The sequence below is a fragment of the Phycodurus eques genome, chromosome 21, assembly GCF_024500275.1.
Source record: "Phycodurus eques isolate BA_2022a chromosome 21, UOR_Pequ_1.1, whole genome shotgun sequence".
Classification (NCBI taxonomy): domain Eukaryota; kingdom Metazoa; phylum Chordata; class Actinopteri; order Syngnathiformes; family Syngnathidae; genus Phycodurus; species Phycodurus eques.
This window is the reverse complement of record NC_084545.1, coordinates 2079565-2101023: the sequence shown is the minus strand read 5'-3', so window position 1 is coordinate 2101023 and position 21459 is coordinate 2079565. Positions and strand designations below refer to the sequence as shown.

The following is a 21459-nucleotide window of genomic DNA, read 5'->3' as shown; positions in this document are numbered from 1 at the left end:
ACTCCGCCGCTTACGCGAAGTGGAAAATAATGGAGCAATTAAGGTACTGTAACGGCCTCCTTGCATGTAGGCAAAGAGAACCAGAGTCGCCGATGCACTTTTAGTTGTTTATTGAACGGAGCAAATAGTCAAACTCGCAAATACAAAATGAAAACACTCGTAAGGAGCTGCTGTAGGCCACAACTCACACCCAGATGCTCACGCGAAGTCTAACCCGCCAACCGGGTGACTCCGGCTCCTGACGTCACTCACTAGGCCATGCGAATACTACAATATGTCCAGTAATTACACCTTATGTGTGCTATTATGTTTTGAGATAAAATAGTGCTATTTGGGCGGCACGGTGGCCGACTGGTGAGAGCGTCAGCCTCACAGTTCTGAGGACTGGGGTTCAATCCCCGGCCCCGCCTGTGTGGAGTTTGCATGTTCTCCCCGTGCCTGCGTGGGTTTTCTCCGGGCACTCCGGTTTCCTCCCACATCCCAAAAACATGCATTAATTGGAGACTCTAAATTGCCTGTAGATGTGACTGTGAGTACGAATGGTTGTTTGTTTGTATGTGCCCTGCGATTGGCTGGCAACCAGTTCAGGGTGTACCCCGCCTCCTGCCCGATAATAGCTGGGATAGGCTCCAGCACGCCCGCGACCCTAGTGAGGAGAAGCGGCTCAGATGGATGGATGGATAGTGCTATTTGTCTTTACTAAAGACACATTACAGCAAAATGGTGGCAGTCTGGAATGGATAAATGGCATTTCAAATCATTTCAATGGTGAAAATGGATTAATATACGAGTAAATTGATTTAATTAAACTTTTAAATTGAACTAGCATGGTAGGAATATGCACTCAGTTTGATCCGGATTGCTTTGGCCAGCAATTTCAATCTGAGTTAACATGTTGAGATGCTTCTTCTATCTGAGTCAGATCTTCTTGTTGTCTTTGTGTCGGATCTTTTTTCCATTCTCTTCCCTTAAAACCTTACTTCCTTTAAGCTATTAAGATCTTTATCTGAGTGTAAGTCCCCGCCGAGGCGTTAGATCCAACACGCAATACAGACCTTTACTGACCCCGGGAGATGGTTTCACCTCCGGCCGGGCGGGCAACCCCCCGATTGACCTTTCTCTTTGTCGACACACACACACACACACACACACACACACAAATACACACATGAGCGGCGGTCCCGCTGAGCTAAGCCGGGGTCCTGGAGAGCTGCAGCGTCTGCAGCATTTTCTTATCTTATCTCCATCCTGATTGCGAGCGCGTCGGCTTTCAAGAGCTCCTCCTCCCCGAGTCAAGCGGCGGGGCGGAAAGTGCTGAGTGGCACCGTGGCCCCCCCTGTCGGCCCCGGGGCCCCCGCACTTGTCACGGGTTCATTATCGGCGGAGACAAAGTGGTAATCTATTCTGTCCTGTGGCTGTCGGCGGCGACGGGCTCATTGCGGCGCACATCCGAGCGAGAACGCCACGCTGGAAGCCTCCTTGCTTTCATCCCCTCCAACTGCTTCCTCCCCCCCCATCTCCAATTTCAACTTAATAAAAGTGATGAATAAACACACTGTTCTGAAGAAGAGGAAAAGTGCTGTCAGAGACGCACTAAAGAAACGGCAGACGTGAGGAAAGTGACGCGCCTTTGAGGGCGTCACGTTCTCGTCTCATGTTGCCTCTTTTCTCTCCCTGGGACTTTTTGTCATCTTCATTTCAGTTTTGGCGCTCAAACGCCAGCTTCAAGACCTTGTTAGCGAGCCGTCTTCCACTTGCTCCGCGTGTCTTTTGTGCTCTCGCTCGGCGCACATCTTTTCCGACGCTCTCATCTCGGCTTTGGCTGTTATTAGCTGGGAGACATGCCACAAGCGCGATGAGTCATGCTGTCACTGTTGGCCCACCCCCCCACCCCCCCCAAAATAACAAATAAATAACACTTTGCCCAAGTCTCAGCAAGCAGACAACTCTCTCTGTGCAAGATAAGCATGCTGTATTATTTACTTTCCGAGATAGAATTTGTTTTTAATAGCAGAAGGAAGTGCATCAGCAGACGTGGTATTCGCTTCAAGTCTAAATGATTCTTTCCAAAAAAACTTCTGACCTTGATTGACGATCGAAGAAGAAGAAAAAAAGGATTTTTCACAGTACTGTGGTACCTTCACCAGTTTAATTTGTTCTGTGACCAAGCTGGTAACTCTATTTACTAGTTTATCACATCTATTTTCCCCACTGAAATGAATTTTAAATGCCATTAATCCCATCCAGCCCTCCCAAAACCACCACCACAACCCCCATTTTGGTTTGAATAAAGAAAAATAGCACTGCTATTGTATCAAACAAAGCGTGCTGTGCATCTGCATCATTGCGCTCTACAGGACTGAGACGATGTCTGGGTAACCTCACATTATTCACTGTACACCTATTTAATTTCTTTCAGTTTGGGAAAAAAAAAAAAAAAATCACTCGTCATTTTTTTCCCCTCATTCTGCAGCCCGTCAAGGCGGCGGAATCTGTTAAGCCTGAATTAATTCTGCTTCATCTGCTTTTTTACAACCTACTATTATTGTTCCGGTTGAAGGCATTCATTCTGTTCTTGTTTTCGTCTTCCTGCTTTGATTTCTTCTGCAGCCTGTCGAGGCAGCACACCTGTTATGCCTCAGTGGAATGCTTGTCCTCTTTTAATTTACAAGACATTTCTTGTTTCAGTTGAAAACATTCGCCCGTCGAGGCAGCGCACCTGTTGGGCCTGAATGAATTGTGCTGCTTCCGTTTCAGTTGACCACGCTCACGGTCTTCTGGTTTTGTTCTTCCCCTTTTGATTTATTCTGCAGGTCATCGAGGCTGTTGCCAGGTAGTGACATCAACAGTCTGGTCAGGGCCAATATTAATTAAAATATACACCATCAAAGCAATTCCTAATTGCTCAATTCATTTATCAAGCCCGCCTTGACTGCTGGACACATACGTGCAGAATTAGAAATGCGCCTCGCACTTTCCTCTCCGCTTCCTTTGAAAGCCATTACTGGAATATGACGCACTCATAATGTTATGAGCGTCCCGGCGGCGCGCGCTAACGGCTTAGCGTGCATGTTTTTTGACCTTTGTTTTATTTGTTTCTCTGCCGCGGTGACCGCTGAACCTGCGCTGTGTTGCAAGTGGCAGATAATCTGCTGCTTTGCATGGGCACAGCGGAGGATGTGTCTATCTCCCGAGCCGGCGGCAGGGCAATTCTCTGGTGAAGAGAAAGGCGGTGAGGCAGCGGAGGAATGGAAAGCAAAGGCATCTGCAATGCAAATGGTTGCCCTGCAACCCTGAATAATTCCAAGTGTTGAATGGAAATCTTGCTTTTCTGATCCTCTGCCATTAACTTCTGCCAGAGTGGGCCATTCTCATTTGGGCTCTTTTGGCCTGCGCACCTCCTGTTCTTCGGTGCCCACTTTACCACTTTCGTCTGCAGAAAAAACACTCGCCATCTTCATAGAATCCGTTGGCCTCCCGTTTGCCTGTCAGGTCCTCCGCTCTGATAAGCCTGCCGTGGCTTCCTTCCGAGTGAAAGGAATTGAGAGAAAGCGGCGGTAGCAGCAGAAGACGAAGAAAAGAGGCCCTCTCTCTGTTTTTATGGCCCTAATTTCCTTGTACAGTTGATCTGTGGATTATATGCTGCCGGCAGCCATGGGGGATACAGATGGTGAACCTTTTGTGAGGGCTCTCTCTAAGCTCTTCCTATTAAAAGAACGGAGAGAGAGGATTATCTCCCGCTCCCTGAATATCAGATTCGTGCACAATGCATCCGGTGTGTTCGCTGAGCGAGTGCCGTTTCTTTTGTTAATTGCGGCAATTGTCGCTGTGGCTCTTTTTTTATTTTTTTTGGTGGGTGGGGTGGGCGGAGCTTGTTTCTGACTTTTTGAAAAGTAAGCTGTTTAATGTTGCAACGGCGCTCGCTCCTTTTGTCGCTGCTCTCTCCGAAAGTTTCTTTAATGTGTTGTTTTCCGCGTCCGTCTGCTGCTTCAGCCCCCATTGAGCTGAGAGGGAGCTTAATATATTATTTGATGGATTAGAGTCTGAGCGTTTTTGAATAATTCATTCTGGGTTATTAATGTGACTGTCAGCCGCTGGTGTTTCGTACGCCCCTGACTCGCACTTTTTTGTGGTCACGGAAGGCTCTCAGACATTGGAATTCTGGTACCAAACACAGCGCAGTCGGGCCAGCACGGCTGAACGAGGGTTCTGACAGATGCGGACGTTCATTAGAGGCAGGCCTTGTGTGCGCACAAAAAAAAACACTACAATGTGGTCTCACTGACCTCTATCAAACATCCATAGTGCCCATTCACTTGCTCGATGCTCCTCTTTTTGGCTCTGAGTCGCACTTTATGGACTTTAAATCCAAATCTAACCATCTTAGGTCTGTCGTACCAGGGCACCTGAAAGAATGAAGTTCAGTTCAACCTGTGTTTAATGCTTCAACGGTCACAAAGATCAAAGACCTTGTGAATGTATTATGGGAAACGCCAAGTAGCTGTGAGACCAAGCCAAAGTGAAGAGAGAGCTACAATATACATTATGATCTTAAGTGAAAATAAATGTCTTCTAGATTTGACACAGGCTTTGAAAGGGTGAGGAATCAAACCATTCTCTCTGTTCTCAGTTGCTAGGAGCGTGTCCTCTGAATGCGCTGACACCAATTCTACAACCTGGAAAAATGGATGCTGCGTCGTCCATAATCTTTCTTATGCCTCCACATAACTACATATTTTAACTGTGAAAATATAGCTGATTTAAGCGTCCTGTGGTTGGAAGATATCCCAACGGATCAACGTGGGGCTTTTCCATACTGTGACAACGAGGCGCTCTAAAGCAGCCATGCCAGCCCGAACCCCCAGTCCACACGCTGGCTGTTGCATTGGACCTTTTTTTTTTTGCCCCCCGCCCCCTCCTTTGCTCTTCCGTCTCATATCCGTGATGTGTGCGCCATCACGGCTGACATCGAGGCACTCTAAAGTGGCCACGCCAGCAGACTCTCCGTAGAGAAGATATATTTTCGATTTTTGGTGTGTACCAATGGCTGCCTAACTCGGTAACTGCACATCACAATTGGGCGGGGTGACCGCTAATGCAAATGAAGGTGCTCAAATCTCTGAATTTACATTATAGGGTCTTTCAAACATTTCTGGTCATTTGTATGATTCCAACTTTATGGGTCAGGAAGACTTTTCTCTCTCCAGTCCTCAAAGCAAGCTCCATAAAGACATGGTTGGATGGTGAGTGGCATGAGCCAATTCTCAAGTGGGCAACCAGTCCCGCAGACACTCCCAAGCCAGAAAAGTATAAACTCTAGCTTTTGACTTGCTGTCAGTATCACGGCCACATATCCTAACACTTTTTGTGTCCACATATGGTTAAAGGGATCCCTGAATCCATCACATATTTCCATAATGGACTGATGACAGGGGATGTCCTGCGGCCGTAACTCGGTCCAGCTGCGGAAGGCGTGCGGCGGTTTGGCGCGGTCATGCTGCTGCTGCAGCAAAGGGATGCCGGCGTCTTAATTGCTAGGGCCTCTTTGCGGCTGCGTGCGGAGGCTGTCAGCCGCAGCTCGGCAGGCTGTCGGGCCGGACAGGAGCGCGCTCACATGTCTCTGTTTAATGATTGCACCAAGTTGTGCAATTTATTGGATGGCTTTGGGGCACACGTTTTATTTTATTTTATTTTTTATTTTTATTTATTTTTTTTTCTTCCACTGACAGCCTCCTTGTCAGGGCAGCTCCAGCATGAATTAACTGCATATCTTGCTTTCTTCATCCAAAGGCCCTTTGATTGACACCAAAGGTGTTACTTTGAGATTTTTAATACCTTTTCAAAACCCCCGGGGGCTCTGCTGATTTCTCCCTGCTTTACCCCAGCCCCCCACCCCCCAACACACACACACACACATTCTACTGCTTCATGGGAGAACTTTTGAAAATCTAATCAGAGGCAAAAAAGTTTTTCAATGACTTTGACGCATCCGTTTGGGTGTTTTCCAAATGCGCCGTGTCATCAAATAATGAAGTTAACTGCCTCCCGGACACACCCTCATCGACTCAGCCCCCCAACACGCGCGCACACATACACAAATGGTAGTTAAAAGCCATTGAAATGCGGTCTCACAGCTGGTCTCCAGAGGCAACATCTGTCACGTAGCAGCATCTCAAACTCTGCAGCAACCACAAATCCCCGGTGCCGATACTTAGCGGAGAGCATCCCGGGAAGAGCCTCAGAGAGCTCCATGTGGTCGGCCCTCATGCCCTCCCCAGCCAAATTTACACTTGACTTACACATCTGAAAGGACTTAAACAGTGAGCTGCTTTTCATGCAGCGTTTACATTGAGGCCACACGTGCCGCACGAGTATTTTTAAAAAGACTTTTCTTCTCCAGACACATGAGCCCACATTTAATGGAGTTAGAAAAATGTGGGGACGGGGCTGGGGAATGTAGGCTTTCAAGTCAACAGGTGACGACAGAACACCTTTACTGTAAGGCCGTTTTATGCAAAATCTGAAGAAGAGGCACAATACAGCAGAGCTGAGTTATACCCTGGAACTTTTGAATTAAATAATATCTTCACATTATAACATAACAATAAATAGAAACATAATGAATCTGTTCCAGTTCCAAAATAACAATTTCATTTAACTCATTCACTGCTGTAGACGTTTATATATGCCAACTGGAATCTAACGGTTTACTTACTACATATATTTTCGTCAAGTATGTTTTTAAACTGGTAGGCGTGGAAGAGGGCCTCCTCGCCCAGCTTGTTTTTGAAATTGCATGAGTCCAGCACGTTGGCGTAGAATGTGAAGATTGGGGGCAAAATTTGGCCTGTCGTGTCAGTTACGATGGAGAGAAATGCCAACACTTGATAATTGTACAAATTGAGGCACCTCGTACTCCAACCAAGCTTGTATATGAATAGTGTAAACTGTGTGTGTGTGTGTCACGGTAGTTAGTGGATAGTGAAATGAAGCATTAAAAAAGCTGCACTTGACCTATGTGGTGCGCTCAGGTGTTTTAGTTGTTTATCTGTAAATGATTATTTTGCCATCAAAAGCAAGGTCTCAGTATTGTTTTGGTTGCTTTATAGTTTGAGTTGTCACAAAAGCAACACACATTAGCATCAAAGTCACTGTTGTCTGACCTGTTTCTTTTCACAAAAAGCTGGTCCTTAAAGTTCCTTAAACACTGGCTGGAATTTTCCAATAGGGTGACCTAAAACGGAAAGTTTTCAAAAATATCCCTGCCGGTGTTGACATTTCTTAAGACTATTTAGACTTTATGTGGAGTTAAGATTGGCTAGGATCTCATTTCGATTGTTTACCACCCTGCGATTGACTGGTGACCATAGAATGGTTTACTCTGCCTCTCGCCCAAACTTAGCTTGCAAGTCCAACTCCTGCAACCCTAATGAGGACAAGCACGATAGAAAATGGATGTTTGTGTAAGCTCCCTGCATCTAGTCCACAGTGACTTTCGAGATGTCGAAATCAACCTCAGTCTTTGCACAATTTTCCAATATAGAGACTTCAAACCTAAGGCCACATGACAATTATGTTTTCAAAAATATCTGTGTTGGGTCTGACGTGTTCTTAAGAATATTTAGACTACATGTGTTGTTGAATGAGTCGTTTTGCTTCCAAAGTCATGCTTTTAGCTCTTAGCTGACTCCTCGTGTACTCGTTAGTTGGAGGTTGCTTCTCACCGAGTGGAAGTGAGTCGTCAGTAGACTTAATCACATTTAAACAACATTTGTTCCACACTAGCAGTTTGGTGGTGAAGGACACACCAGCTTGTGTGTTTGTGTGTGTGTGCGTGTTACTGTTTGTCATTGTGTGTTTGTCATTTGTTTGTATTTCTTTATGTGCTTTTGCTGTGTGGCAGTGCAAATGGCCTGTTTGCCATCTGAAAGCACTTTTCCTTCCCAGATGATGAATCCCTCATATGTTTTTGATGTCTTCCATGAAAGCCGCTCGCGCCTTTCCACTCGCGCGCGCCCATTTCCCGCGCCTCATTTATGCACGTAATAAAAAGGGCTGCATGATTGTATACCCAATTTGCCAGGTGGTTATTACTTTCCAAATTGAATGAGCCGCCCTAAGTGTGATGGTTGCAAGTTGCGCGCCGCTTAAAGGCACTCTGATAGTTGCAGCGAGTTGAGTAAAAGAACAAAAGATGCGGAGGAGAGCTGACTTGCTGGTAAGGTGGTGGGGTGGGGGGAGCCAGATGCTGCAAATCATTCCCACAGAGAGAGAGAGAAAAGCGAAAGACACATTTGTTATATTCACCCTGCCAACAGCGCTCCTACATTCTGGACCAGTTCTTTTGTCCAATTTATTTTCTCTTCCTCATCTTTTTTTGTGTATGCTTGGATGTGCACTGTTTGCATAAAAATGTCTTTTATTTCCAACGCAGATAAACAAAGCTGTGCGTTATTTTATTTGTTTTAAGTATTTGCTGTGAGTTTTTTCTTTCTTAGTTGAAAAAGTCCAAGTCATCTTTTGTGGTGTGGTGTTTTTATAGTGGTGACATCCCTTCTTCCTCTTCACAAAAAGCCCTGAGGTCATTTTGCGCCCAAAACATAGAAAACAATAAAAACAGTCCTACTTCTGATGAAGCAGTTTCTCCATCCTTTTTTATAGAAGCGCTTGTCCTCGTTAGGGTCACGGCTGAGCTGGAGTCTATACCAGCGTTCACACTCTCATTCATACGTGTGGACAATTTTAGAGCCTTTAAAAAAAGCATGCTTGCTTTTGAAATGTGGGAGGAAAAGGAGGAGGACATGGGAACTGTGCTGAGATTCGAGCCCGGAACCTCAGAACTGTGTGACAGACCTGTTGACCACTAGTTCCCCGTACATACCCACAGTTCATTGAAAATAATGTTTGTGTGTGTATATTTATGATCCTGTGGCATTAATAAAGTCTTAATGGCATCTGGCGCAGGTGCCGTTTATTTGGAGGGCGGCTTGGATGAGGCCCGGCAGCTCTTTGGACGTCTGCTCTTCAACGGCCAGGTAATTTTTGACGCTCGCTCATCTCAAGCTCGCTGCTTTTCTATTCATCCTGTCAGCCGTGTTTGTTTTTAGTCACTCCTAATCAAGCGTGAAGAATGTCCTCTGGTCTTGGTCAAAGAACCGTCATAAACATTGGAGTTTTATTTGCGAGTAAAACTTCACAGGGAGATGAAAGTTGGCCACAAGTCGACACATGGTATGATTTGAGAACGCGGCTTCACAGCCGGAACGTCTGCTCTTATTATTTTAAGCAATACATCCAGACATGAAACATGTCTCACATTTGCATATTTATTTTCAACCAACGTGATTCAACTCCTGATGCTCTTGGATAAAAAAAAAAAAAAAAAAAAAATGAGGGGGGAAAAAAAAACATCTGTAATATTTAGCACTTTGAGATGGAGATTTAATTTACTTGCTTTTTTAGTGGCTTTCAATACACTTGTCTATAATGCATTGTAATATGCACAGACACAGCCACAACATCTAAAGCCTGGAACCTAACGAGATCTAATCCAAAGTTTTGCCTTTAGAAAGATAACGGTGCTCACTTTGGATTGAGACAGTCAGCGATGCTCTCGTTTTTGCCAAATAAGGTAACCAAAATATTAGACACAGCTGTCACTATGATGCCGTGCAAACGGGACCTCCCACCGCCACAAAGGTTGGGAGGTTCACTGGACAGAATAAAAAGTCTGAAGGAAAGTCATGAGCGAGTTGTGGCATTTATTCATTTATACCAATGAATCTTTTCAGGGCGGACCGTTCATCAGGACACAAGACGATGTTGAGTTGAGCTATTAGAGATTCTTGATTTATGGCGGCGGCGTCAAAATTTGCTGCCTTGCTCCGACAAAACGCTGTGGTGAAAGCTCCATTTTTTGCAACTTGGAAGGTGTAGCATAATGTCGCTGTCAGGTGGAATCCTTCTATGTCCAAATTTGGCCAATTTCATATTTTTCCCCAAATTGATACTATTCGCCTGTCCCCACGCCGCCTGTTATTTTTATGCATTATTAACCAATTCAAAGTTGTGAACATAGCTTGAGAAGAAATCTATTCATTCTCTTGAACGCTTTAACAGTCTGAGAAGTGTTGTAAAACACCGACTCGTCCCTTACTCTGCAAAAGCCGTGCATCGTTTTGTCACCTCAAGATTGAAAGTCTGGATGTTTTTAGACAATAACGAGTGAAAATAGCTTAGGTACATTTGAGTAAGTAAGAATTTTTGAGACTTTTTTGTTGTTGTTGTTGTTGTCTACCTGAGATAGACATGCCTACTAAATGTATTGTTGCTAAGGAAAACTGGCTATGGGGGGGGGGGGTGAATTAAAAATAAAAATAAATAAATAAATAAATTCTGCCTGCAAAATTTGTTGCAAAATACCCTCAAATGGCAATTTAATTGTCCTAAGATAAAGAAATGAGGCAATTTCAAGAGGGTCTTAACCTCACCTTGCCTGTTCTGGTCTTAATAATAGTTATTAAATTAATACTTCCCTGATGGTCTGAATCAAAATTCTACTAACCTTCACAGTATTGGATCTCATTAGATTGTGCCTGCCATTAGAATGTCGTGACTGCTCGTTGCCGATTTATTATGCACATAATCATGGTAATGCTTAACCTGCTCATCGCTACCGTGTCTGCTGAAGTCAAATGAAATGTCATATTCTCTCATAAGCAAATATCTTTATTTATTTAGCCACACTTCCTTCGGCTTGTTTGGCAAACTAAAAACATCAAGATAGAAAGAAGAAGTAGTCAAAAGTGAAATATAGATGAAGTGCAGGAGAAACATTGCAGTCTGGCAGCGTGCAGCAAGACACCTGCTGTCATTCAAGTGTGTGTGTATGCGTGTGCGTGTGTGTGTGATCGGCAGCCATGAATAATTGATGATTTCTTTTGTATTTGCATTTATCTTGTCCATGAACGTTACGAGTCAATTAAAAGACTTACAGCAGGTCTCACACGCATGCGCGCGCACACACGCACACGCACACACACACACACACACACGCACACGCACGCACACACACACACACACACACACACACAAGACACGACGCGGTCCAGCGGAGTCTTTTGATCCAGACCTAAGAAGATCTTTGACGGAGCACATCAAAAAAGTTTGAGGACTAAATATTTGAACATCTCGCAGCACAAAACTACAGGGGAAAATTATCATGAATTATGGATCACTTCTCCCAAAAGTAAGAGCAGCTAGTGATCGCTCCAAGGATTAAAAGTGATCTTCTTAATTCAACTGAAATGTTTCAATTTACCAATTCAACTCCCTGTCTTCATTATTTTCTTCTGGTTCTGGTTTTTCATCCGTGCTCATTAAATTTTAAACGTAAAAATGTTTGAACTTGATAAGCTTGCCGATACTCATCTTCAGTGAGGACGTATTCAATCTGTGCTCATTTAAGCTTTAATTGTTCGGCTTTCCTTGACTCCTCGACAAAGGTAATCCCTTTTAAATATGAGCATGTTTAATGTGACGGGGATTAGCCTGGGATTTACGGAAAATATGTATTTAAAGTAGTTTCATCAGACTGGGAAAAATTTGTTTGACCTACTTTACAGAGGACAATGATTTTTAAACCAAAATGTGGGTATTTGAAAGGGTACCAGGCGGGATTCCAAATGTATTTTTTTATTGCAGATTTATACTGTTGGTCATTGCTCAAAAACAATGAATGTTATACGCTCACTGTGTCGTGTTACTGTATAAAGTATAAGTCACTAATAATATACTCTTTCACATAGAGATCATGCAAAATTGGTGCATCAGGGCCAGCATTCATTTGCTTATACCTTTTTCACAGAACCCAGCAAAATTTATTGCTGTAATCGTCTGGTTCTGTCTGTCACACAGTGACACCGCGCAAGTATCTGATATGACTCATAAAATACACAAGTTACGGCTTTGATACTACTTCCAAAGGCAAAACATTTGCCTGGTTGACTGTCCCCTTTTCCTTCGCCACCCATTCCACATTTTTGCGACTTTTCCCATAGAAATGCAGGCATTGTGAAAGGGGCATATCGAATATATTGACATGTAGAGCAAAGGGGAAATTGAAATTAATGCGATTGACTCCTTGTTGACATGCACCTGCTTTCTTCATCAAATTTGTCTTCCTTTGGCTTGTGGAACGCTTGCAATTTGATTACCCTCGGATCAAAATCAGGCCTGATAAAAATTGGATATGTATTGGATACCTGCCAAAACAACACAAATAATAAAAAAACCCACTAATAAATCTATACTACAGCAACAATGTAAATCCAGCCTTTCACGTCCACTGAAAGACAACACAAAAGTTGCACGAAAGTTGAACAACTGAAAGTTTGCGTCCGCGCTGCTTGTGGATTGAAATAGCTTGACTTGTAACCCCCCCACGCTGAATCCTCCTGATGGCCGCCCTGCTGCACAAAGCTGCGAGGAGGAGACAGATGGACGCGGCGAGCAGACAGGCAAGGCGGCCGGGTGGTATAGGCGGCGTGGTGGGTTTGGGGGGCAGGGGGGTGGGTGGTCTGCTCTGTTAAGGAAATGCAGATCCATTCCTGTGCTCTGCATCCGAGCGGGCTTCATTACCAAACTAATGAGATGCAATAGAGAAGAAGGAGCATGTACATCTCCCCATTAAAGGCTAAAATGTCTTCTATTTGTCAGTAAGGGGGTCCGTTCACACCTGGCTGACTGGTCCCATACCCTCCTTGTTTGTCTCGAACAACACTGATTCACACATGGATGCCCCTCCTCATAGCATTCTTCTCTTTATTATTCGTGCAACAACAACAGGATGCTGCATGCTGTCTCCCATCTCTTCCCTTCCACTTATTAACACTCGGTGATATGGTTACCCTCGCAGATGTTTAGCACTGCTCCTCTCATGACGCGTCTAAACAAAAAGTTGAAAAGCGCACGTGTGATTTAGAGCCCTCAAGTTAACCCTTTTTTTTACCCTTTCACTCCCTTTCTTCATTTCCCTAATTTAAGGGTTCTCAACTTAGTTGAGTTGAGACATTTATCAAACAATGCCCTCATAATTCTAACACCAATTAAACATGGGAATTAAAAATATATATATTTTTTTAAACATGGGAATTAAAAAAATATATATTTCAACCTGAATATTTATGACCTGTTTAATAGAAAGTAACGTCACCAAATTCCATTGAATTAAATTCAATGTATATCCATCTAGCTAGCCAGCTGACATGCACTGTTTTACACTCGCAACGGGGCTGCATTCATTAAAAAAATGACTACGCAGACCTCGGGGGTCACGGCAACCCCAGTTTGAGAACCCCTATTGCCCCAGCTGGCATTAATGAGCGCATCAGTTATTGTTGTTCTTTCAGCATCGCATCACCTTTTGTTTCCAAACAAACCGGGAGCGAATTTAGCTCTACTCGGCGGAAAGGCAAGATGCTAATTGGCTAATGACGGCGCAGTGGAGGTTATTAAAGCCTCACTGGGGAGAATGACAGCCTGGCACGGAGGGCGGGGGTGTTCTCTGTCGCTGCAGTCCAACCTGGACTCTGCATTAATATTGCAGAGGAGATGTTAATGCCACCGTGCGGTCCTCAGGGAATTCCCTCTGTGGAGGAGCAATCATCCTGATGAATTCACTTTGTGCCCATTGGCCAATCTTCATACTTTCATTAACTCTCTCTCGCACTCTGTCTCTCTCTCTCTCGCTCTCACACACACTCGCACACGTACACGGAAAGTTTTCTTTGACAACTCTGATGGTCTTAAATGACGCTTCCTGGCAATGCCCTTTAGATATCTTCCCTGCTGCACCAATATCACTTTTAAAGCCATCTTGGACAACCACCTGGTAGAAATAAATGTGGTTGGGGTAGGAATTTGGGCTCTGCCCTTCCTGTGTGGAGTTGGCATGTTCCCCGCGAACGCATTAGCGCACCATTGTCCCGATTCCATTCCCGTTTGCCGCCCACACGGCGACACGCTCCGAAATGAGTTTTCATTCACTGACAACAGACTCGGTTTGGGACCCGAGGGTGGCTTTTATGTGCTTATCGATCAGCCGGGCTATCTCTAATCGATCGCTCTGCTGCACGACTACATTTGATGGATTGATTGGCAGCGTACGGCTGGAGACCAATTTGTCAGCGAGCATCGGACCTTATCAGAGAGGAGCACCATTATGTCCCCATCATGGATGGCCCTCGGTCCCGCGAGAGCGTGTGGAGAAAGTCCAGCGTTGCCTGTTCACGCTCTGCTTGGCATCCTTGCGTGCCGGCTGGATTCCTCGGTGGGTTTGAGCGGCGCTGATTAAAGCCTCCTTTGATTGAAGCCCATCTCGACATGGAGTCCGTACAGGTAGCTTCGTTTCACGCGTAATTCCAGCTGCCATTAAAAATGCTGTTCAAACAAACACACACACACATACTTGTTTCTCCCATTTCTCTGTAGTGCGTCTGGCGGCTGCAGATCATTTGCGCACCCGGTAATTACAGCAGTCTCGGGGAAGGGAAAAAAAGAAAAGAAAACATGTTATTCTTAAATCCCCATTCCATGCCGGCTTAGTCATTGTCTGCCTCGTCTTAGCGAACGGCTGTAATTGAAACATTAGTTGTTGGGGTCCGCGCTACCACTTCATTAGGCACACCTACGCAATCACATTCCCAGCTCTTGTTGCTAAGTGCTAATGCTAAGGCTATTGACTCACATTACAACAGAGTAAAATACAACATAATGGCATTGCGCTTTTTAGAAAGATGCTATTTAATTATGGTATTCATTATATACTATGTTGGGTATTGTGCAGCATACTGAGAACTATTTCTGATATTGTAATTATTTTGCAATAGCTAAATAGACACAGTATAAGAAAATATACTTTATTCCTGTGGGAACATTTTGTCGTACTTTCAATAGCTCACATATACATAAAAAAGAGATTATACACACTTTAATACAGGGGTGTCAAACTCACTTTTGTCATGGGTCATATCGTAGTTATGACTTCCCTCGAAGGGCCGCTACGACTGTGAACCCTGTTTTGACAAATCTTTTTCTGACATAAATTTTTCCAACACAAACCATATAAATGAAAGATTACCTCATATACTGTAATTACATACAGTATACAGAACACATTGATGAAAAACCAGTTTTGAAATCAGAAGCATATAAAACATGTATTTCAACTATTACATTTCTTTTCAAAAGGGGATTGGTAACAAAAAATGCTTGCAAATATCTCACTGGTGTTACACCGAACACAATGAGCAATTTTTATTTGCTTTCGCGGCCTACCTAAAATGATGTGGTGGGCCGAATCTGGTCCCCGGGCCCCCAGTTTGACACCTGTGCTTTAAAACAACACAGGTTAAAACTAAAAATAAGTCAGACTATTATGGAACAAATTATTGACGGACACATTTTTACAATGTTTACAAACAGGCGCCTATTGGACTAATGTCTAATAACTAATGTATGAGATGGCAGCAGAGCTCACTGCACTGCAAAAACTGGGCTTAAAAACATGAAAGAATATTATATTAATTTAAGCAAAATTATTTGCCAATAGAACGGGAGCTTGTGACTTGGCAAGATTTCTCAAAACGGAAACCATAGCTAGCCTTAAGAAAACACTGGTCTTAAAACTAGTGCATTTATACTATCCATCCATCCATTTTCTGAGCCGCTTCTCCTCACTAGGGTCGCGGGCGTGCTGGAGCCTATCCCAGCTATCATCGGGCAGGAGGCGGGGTACACCCTGAACCGTTTGCCAGCAGGGCACATACAAACAAACAACCATTCGCACTCACAGTCACACCTACCGGCAATTTAGAGTCTCCAATTAATGCATGTTTTTGGGATGGGGGAGGAAACCGGAGTGCCCGGAGAAAACCCACACAGGCACGGGGAGAACATGCAAACTCCACACAGGCGGGGCCGGGGATTGAACCCCGGTCCTTAGAATTGTGAGGCAGATGCTCTAACCAGTTGCTCACCATGCCACGCATTTATACTACATTTATTAAATTGTGGTATTTTTTATTTTTTGCCAAATCTAACTAACTCATTCTAAATCTAGTTCTTAAATCTGAATGTTAATACCTTATTAAGCTTTTCAGGGGCAAAATGCTTAAAGCAAGTGACTTACTCAAAAGCTGCCTGTTAAGAAAAAAAACAAGCACAAGCATTTTTTGCCTTGATTTGAGATATAATCATCTTGTTTAGCCTTGAGTTTTTGCAATGTGGCCAGGGAGTGTTTGTGGGTGGATTACGTGTGCCTATTACATTGCTTTTGTATGCTACAATGATCACGGCAGCATGACTTCAGCTTTTTATCTACTGAAAGCATTTACCCATGTTAACAATTTTCATTCATATTTCACCGGCTCCTGAAGGCCAGAAGTGAGGAGATGTCTGATTCTTCCTTACCCCAATCTGACCAGCAACATTTGAAAGCTGCATCTCACCTTCTGAGTTCCTCCCGTGTATGCCTACATCCTGTCTTTGACTGGCGTTGTCCTTGGCAACAACCGGCGAACACCCCTCCCCACCTAGCTTCTCCTCCCCTCGCCACTGTTGGAACCTCACCTCCTCCGTGCAGGCTTGAGGAACCGTTTTGATGGCCTACATGTTCCCTTGCGCCAAAGTCAAACGGAGGTCAGCATTGTCAGTACGTGTCTCCGGTGCACCTCAAAGCCACAACCTGCTGGTACTCCTCAACTTCCCGCTGAAAACATCCTCGGCTCTCCCATCTCGCTCGCTCCAATTGTCAGTCCCCCCCCCCCCAACCGGGTTTGAAAATGAGACGCTGAATGCTTTGTTGTCATTTCACCTTCAGTGATACCCGCACAACCATTGCCGTGGATGATGGCACCAATGAGCGCCTCTCGGGAATCCAGGATGTTCCCAACATTGATGCTCACCTCACCGGTTTTGATACACTTTGAACCTTCAGAACACACAGACATTCCCTTTTTTTACTGATTGTTTTGCACATTTATCACACTTAAATGTTTTGGATCATCGAGCCGATTTTAATGTCTCACAAAGACAACCCAAGTAAATGCAAATGAAGTTTCTAATTGATCACTTTATTAAGAGGGAATAAAACTCAATACTCTGGCCCTATGTGAAAAAACAATTATCATTTCCACTTGTTATATCACTAATTAACTGTAATTAACCACAGTTTTCAATTCCATTGCACTGGCCCCAGACATGCCTGATTACCGCCAGACTTGTGAATGACTATTGAATCAAGAAATCCTTTCAATAGTACCTGCCAAACAGAGTGAAGTAGGCTACAAGATCTCAAAAAGGAAAGCACAACACCACAATTCAAAGAAATTCTAGAATACAGAAAGAAAGGGCTTGATATCTATCAATCTGGAAAAGGTTGCAAAGACTTTGGGACCCTAGCAAACCACGGTCAGACAAGCACAGTGTATGTGTCCTATGATCGGCTGGTGACCATTCCAGGGTGTACCCACACCCTTTTGCCCAAAGTCAGCTGGAATAGGCTCCAGCTCACCCGGTGACCCTAATGATTACAAATGCTATAGGAAATGGACAGATAAATGGAATTAATGCTTTCCGTAGCGTAAGGTATGAAAGAAGTTCTGTCCTTGAAAGGAAAATAACAAAGCATGCACGGAACCTTACTTGTGATTATTTATTGGTTGAATCCTGAGTTCTTTAACCATGGAAGCTTCTGACTGACTCTCCACCTTTATATCATTTGATGTATTAACACTTGTGACCCTCCTTTTATCCAGCTGATGACGACTTATTTTCTTTGCAGGACCTGCAGGAAGTTTGGCTCCACTACCCTCCACACCCTCTGCAGGTTGGTCGGCGTATGATTTACTTTCTTTCCTCAAATCTACATCCTAAAATTGGTTCGAAAACTGGTTCTGAGGTTCTGCCCGAACCCAGCTGACATCTTGTCCTCTCTCCTGTTTTCACCAATGTCATCAATCCCATCCATCCTCGCCTTTGCATCATCTGCCCAGAAACACTGTAGACGTCAATGCTGTTTGTTTTGAAATTAGGTTTGGGGAGAGCAGATCAAAGATGCGGTAACAGGATTACAGTCCTGGATCACACAGACCCCACAGGGACTGTCGGGCTTCCTGCTCTCTGATGTGCTCGTGAGGAGCGAGTGATTCTTTGTATCTCTGCCGAGGCTCGTCTTTATGCAGCGTGTTCTCCCCTTCATCTCACCGCGTATGGGCTCCACGCGTACGTTTTTGCATATCCATGTTTGGCCCAAAATAACAGTTTTCATCCCCAAACACGGCACTTATTTTTGTCGGAGCCATTCTGTCCCGCGTGTTTCTGCTGAGGTGCGGGTTCTGTGGTCAGGGTGGAGCTCCGGGGTCAGCCCATCACCGCCCTGTGGTGTGACCAGAACCTCGGCGGGCGTTTCGAGCCTCCGAGCGCAAACCTCTTTACCGCATCGTGAGTGCAAGGCGCAGGTTTCCTCTGGGTGGTCGGTCCTCTGCCATCTGTGTAACGCCTGATAAAGCAAGCCTTTGGTAGCTTGATACTCTGGTGACCTTACAATCAGGAAGACCAGCATTCCTTCTGTACCTTTACTAAGGAGGTTCTGTTTTACTGGCATGGATTTGTTTACTTGGCTTCAGTTTCTATTAGGGGTGCATACAGGCTCATCATCTTGGATTAATTTTCCATCTGCATATCATGAGTTACCCTGCGATTGGTTTTCAATATATCCACATTTGGTTTTTTTAATAGTTAGCTATTCTTCCAAGGACCTTGCCATTTACATTTGCTTTGACAAATAATCATTTGCGCCATAGAAAATGATAAACGTTTAGAAAAATAGCCTCAAATTTAATGTAAATGTTGACGCAGGATAAGTTGTTTTTTGATCCAGATTTGCACAATGACAGCCATTTACAACTAACTGATCTATGTAGTAAACAGAATGCTACTGCAAGTAGGTGTAAATATATGCGACACAGACACAAAGTGGAACCTCGATAGAACGGACTAATATGGGCGACCCGGAAATACGTCATTCCCATTCTCTGGCCGCATTGCGCCACTGCGCCAGTAAACAACAGCGAATTGGCAATTCTGGAACTAACAGACTTTGTCAACGGCAGTTTAAGCTACAAATGGAAAATTTTGGGACGGATTGTTCAGTCCTGACGGTCCATTTTATCCGATATCAGTTATATCGGGGTTCCACTGTATATATTTTTACCTGTGTATATACACAACAAATATAGACTGTTTCATTTTGCTTGATTTTCAGACTCTCATCAGATCAGCTTGTAGTGTGTTGCACTTCTTTTAAAATCCTGTTACATTTTGTTCCCTTAGATCACATTTAGCAGGTTAGCAGGCTTGTCTTGTTGTTGCACAAATTGATGATTTATTGAATAATTGAAGGCCTCTCAGTACTTGGTGTTGAACGTGTCACAGGTGCACGAAGCAGGAGTCACCCTCCTACGCCTGCCATCAAGAATAAAGCGAGAGGTGAGCGAGGCCTTGCCTTAATGAGTTTTGAGTGCACAGCCATGGCAGCTCACCGCAGCGTGTTTAATTATGCCAGCGCCCGTCAATGGTGTACACGCATTCATGAGGCTAGCCTAGCGGCGTGCCCTCGCAAGCGCGGCGGAACACGCCGTGTTCGTTCGCATCATCACCTGCAGCTATCCGGGATAATTAACCGTTGTGCCGCTTACCTGCGGCGGCTTTCAAAACGTCTCCTTTGCTTTCAAAACGTCTCCTTCGCTTTCGTCCGGCACAGGCGCAGTGTTGAACGTTTTGGACCGTGAACATGGGCCTAAAATGGTATCGCCATCTATCATTTCGATCAAGATATTTTGTCTCAGATTCACTGTCAAATGACCCAGTTTACGGTTTCGTTTTCCACTTTAGTCCTGCGTTTGTGTTTGTAACAGTACACCAGATCTCAACATTTTCCAAATATGTTACCTCTTTCCTCAGTTTTGATCAAGTCGTTATGACATTTTGTCTCAGTCACTGTCAATCACTGGACTGAACTGTGGGCCAAAAATAGAACTTTTTTTCCTTTAAAAGATTTAATGCTATTACAAAGACGGAATCAGCTTCCTGCAATGACATGTTGTGTGTTTGTAACAATAATCCAGACCTCAGCCTGGGCCAAAAATGGTCCCGCTTTCTTCAATTTCTAATGACATTTTGTCTCAGATTCAGGGTTAGTTACGAAACTGTGAACTGTTTCATTTTCCTCTTAAGTCCTGTAGGTGGAACTGTTTCAGAGTGTAAAAACAAATCAAGAAGACATTTTGGCCACCTGCGACTCAACATGGGCCAAAAACGGTACCTCTTCACTACTGATCAACTTATTACATCCTTTTTTCAAAACATCATCTTTGCTTTAGCCTACACAGATGTGCGTTGGACTTGTTGGACTGTGGGCTGAGCTTAAAGTAAGGCTTTGAAGCCTTTTCAAAAGTGTCTTTTTTATTTTTTCATAACTGCTGTTCGCCCCCCTCATCCCTACCCCTCCCACCCTGTTTGAAGCCTCGTCGCTGACCATTACCCCGAAGGATAGCTCGCGCCCACGGGTGCTCAACCCTTCAGATGTCGTCAGTTGTGATGCATGACATTTAAACGCCTTCCGTTAATTAACGGCGGGTGGAAAAAGTGGCAGGAATGAAATGTTTCTTCTGACATGTTGGAAGATGGAGTCATGACATCATTACCGGCAGCGTTCCAATTAAAAATATGCCGTTTAAAAATACACGCTCGCTCTCATGGTGAAGGAGGCGCGGAGTCGTTTCGTTGCATTTTCCACCTGAAAACACAAAGACAAAGCCCGAGGACTGGGAAGGCACTGGTCCACGCTTTCTTGTTGATTGCCGTGCAACTGTACAGCTAACGGCCAATGAAGCAAGCCAACAAGGTCACCGGAATGTGCCTTATTTCCTCGCAAAAGGATGTCTCGGTCAAGCGCGCATTTGTAGCATGCTGAGACCAATTAGAGGTCTCTCGTAGCCTAATTAATGCGCTCATAAGGACAGGATCTTGATTAAACAAACATGCATATACATATTTTCTTAGCATACGACTTCTTTTTCTAATGAGCACAGACGCGAGCGCTCGTGCCGCACCGAGACGGCGCAGCTTGCTTTATTTGCCTTCGCCGGACTCAGTGGGCCCTCGGGCCGACGTTAAAGAAGAATGTTCAGGAGCCAACAGACCCGTCTTTTAAAGCCGTATCAAGGCTCTGATCTCATTGCTTAAGTGTAACTGAGGCAACGCCAATATTAATGGAGTGTTTTGAGTCACTCGCTCCGGCGAGAGGAAAAAGGGAACTGTTTGACTTCGCACTTAATGAGTACCAGCTTCCATCTGCCGCCGATCTTTTGAGTTTGTTTTGAGGCAGAGGGAAAAACA

At 44.4% G+C, this 21459-nt stretch overlaps 1 protein-coding gene across 4 annotated transcripts in view; it reads left to right on the top strand.

Annotated features, from left to right (window-relative positions):
• The window catches only part of drosha (drosha ribonuclease III), an 87955-nt gene that overhangs the window by 39060 nt on the left and 27436 nt on the right, over nt 1-21459 (top strand). For all 4 annotated transcript variants that reach the window (XM_061666836.1, XM_061666838.1, XM_061666839.1 and 1 more), the window contains exons 23-24: nt 8965-9035; nt 17843-17887. In XM_061666836.1, coding sequence (XP_061522820.1) covers nt 8965-9035; nt 17843-17887 — 116 coding nt within the window. The remainder of the gene's footprint in view (nt 1-8964; nt 9036-17842; nt 17888-21459) is intronic.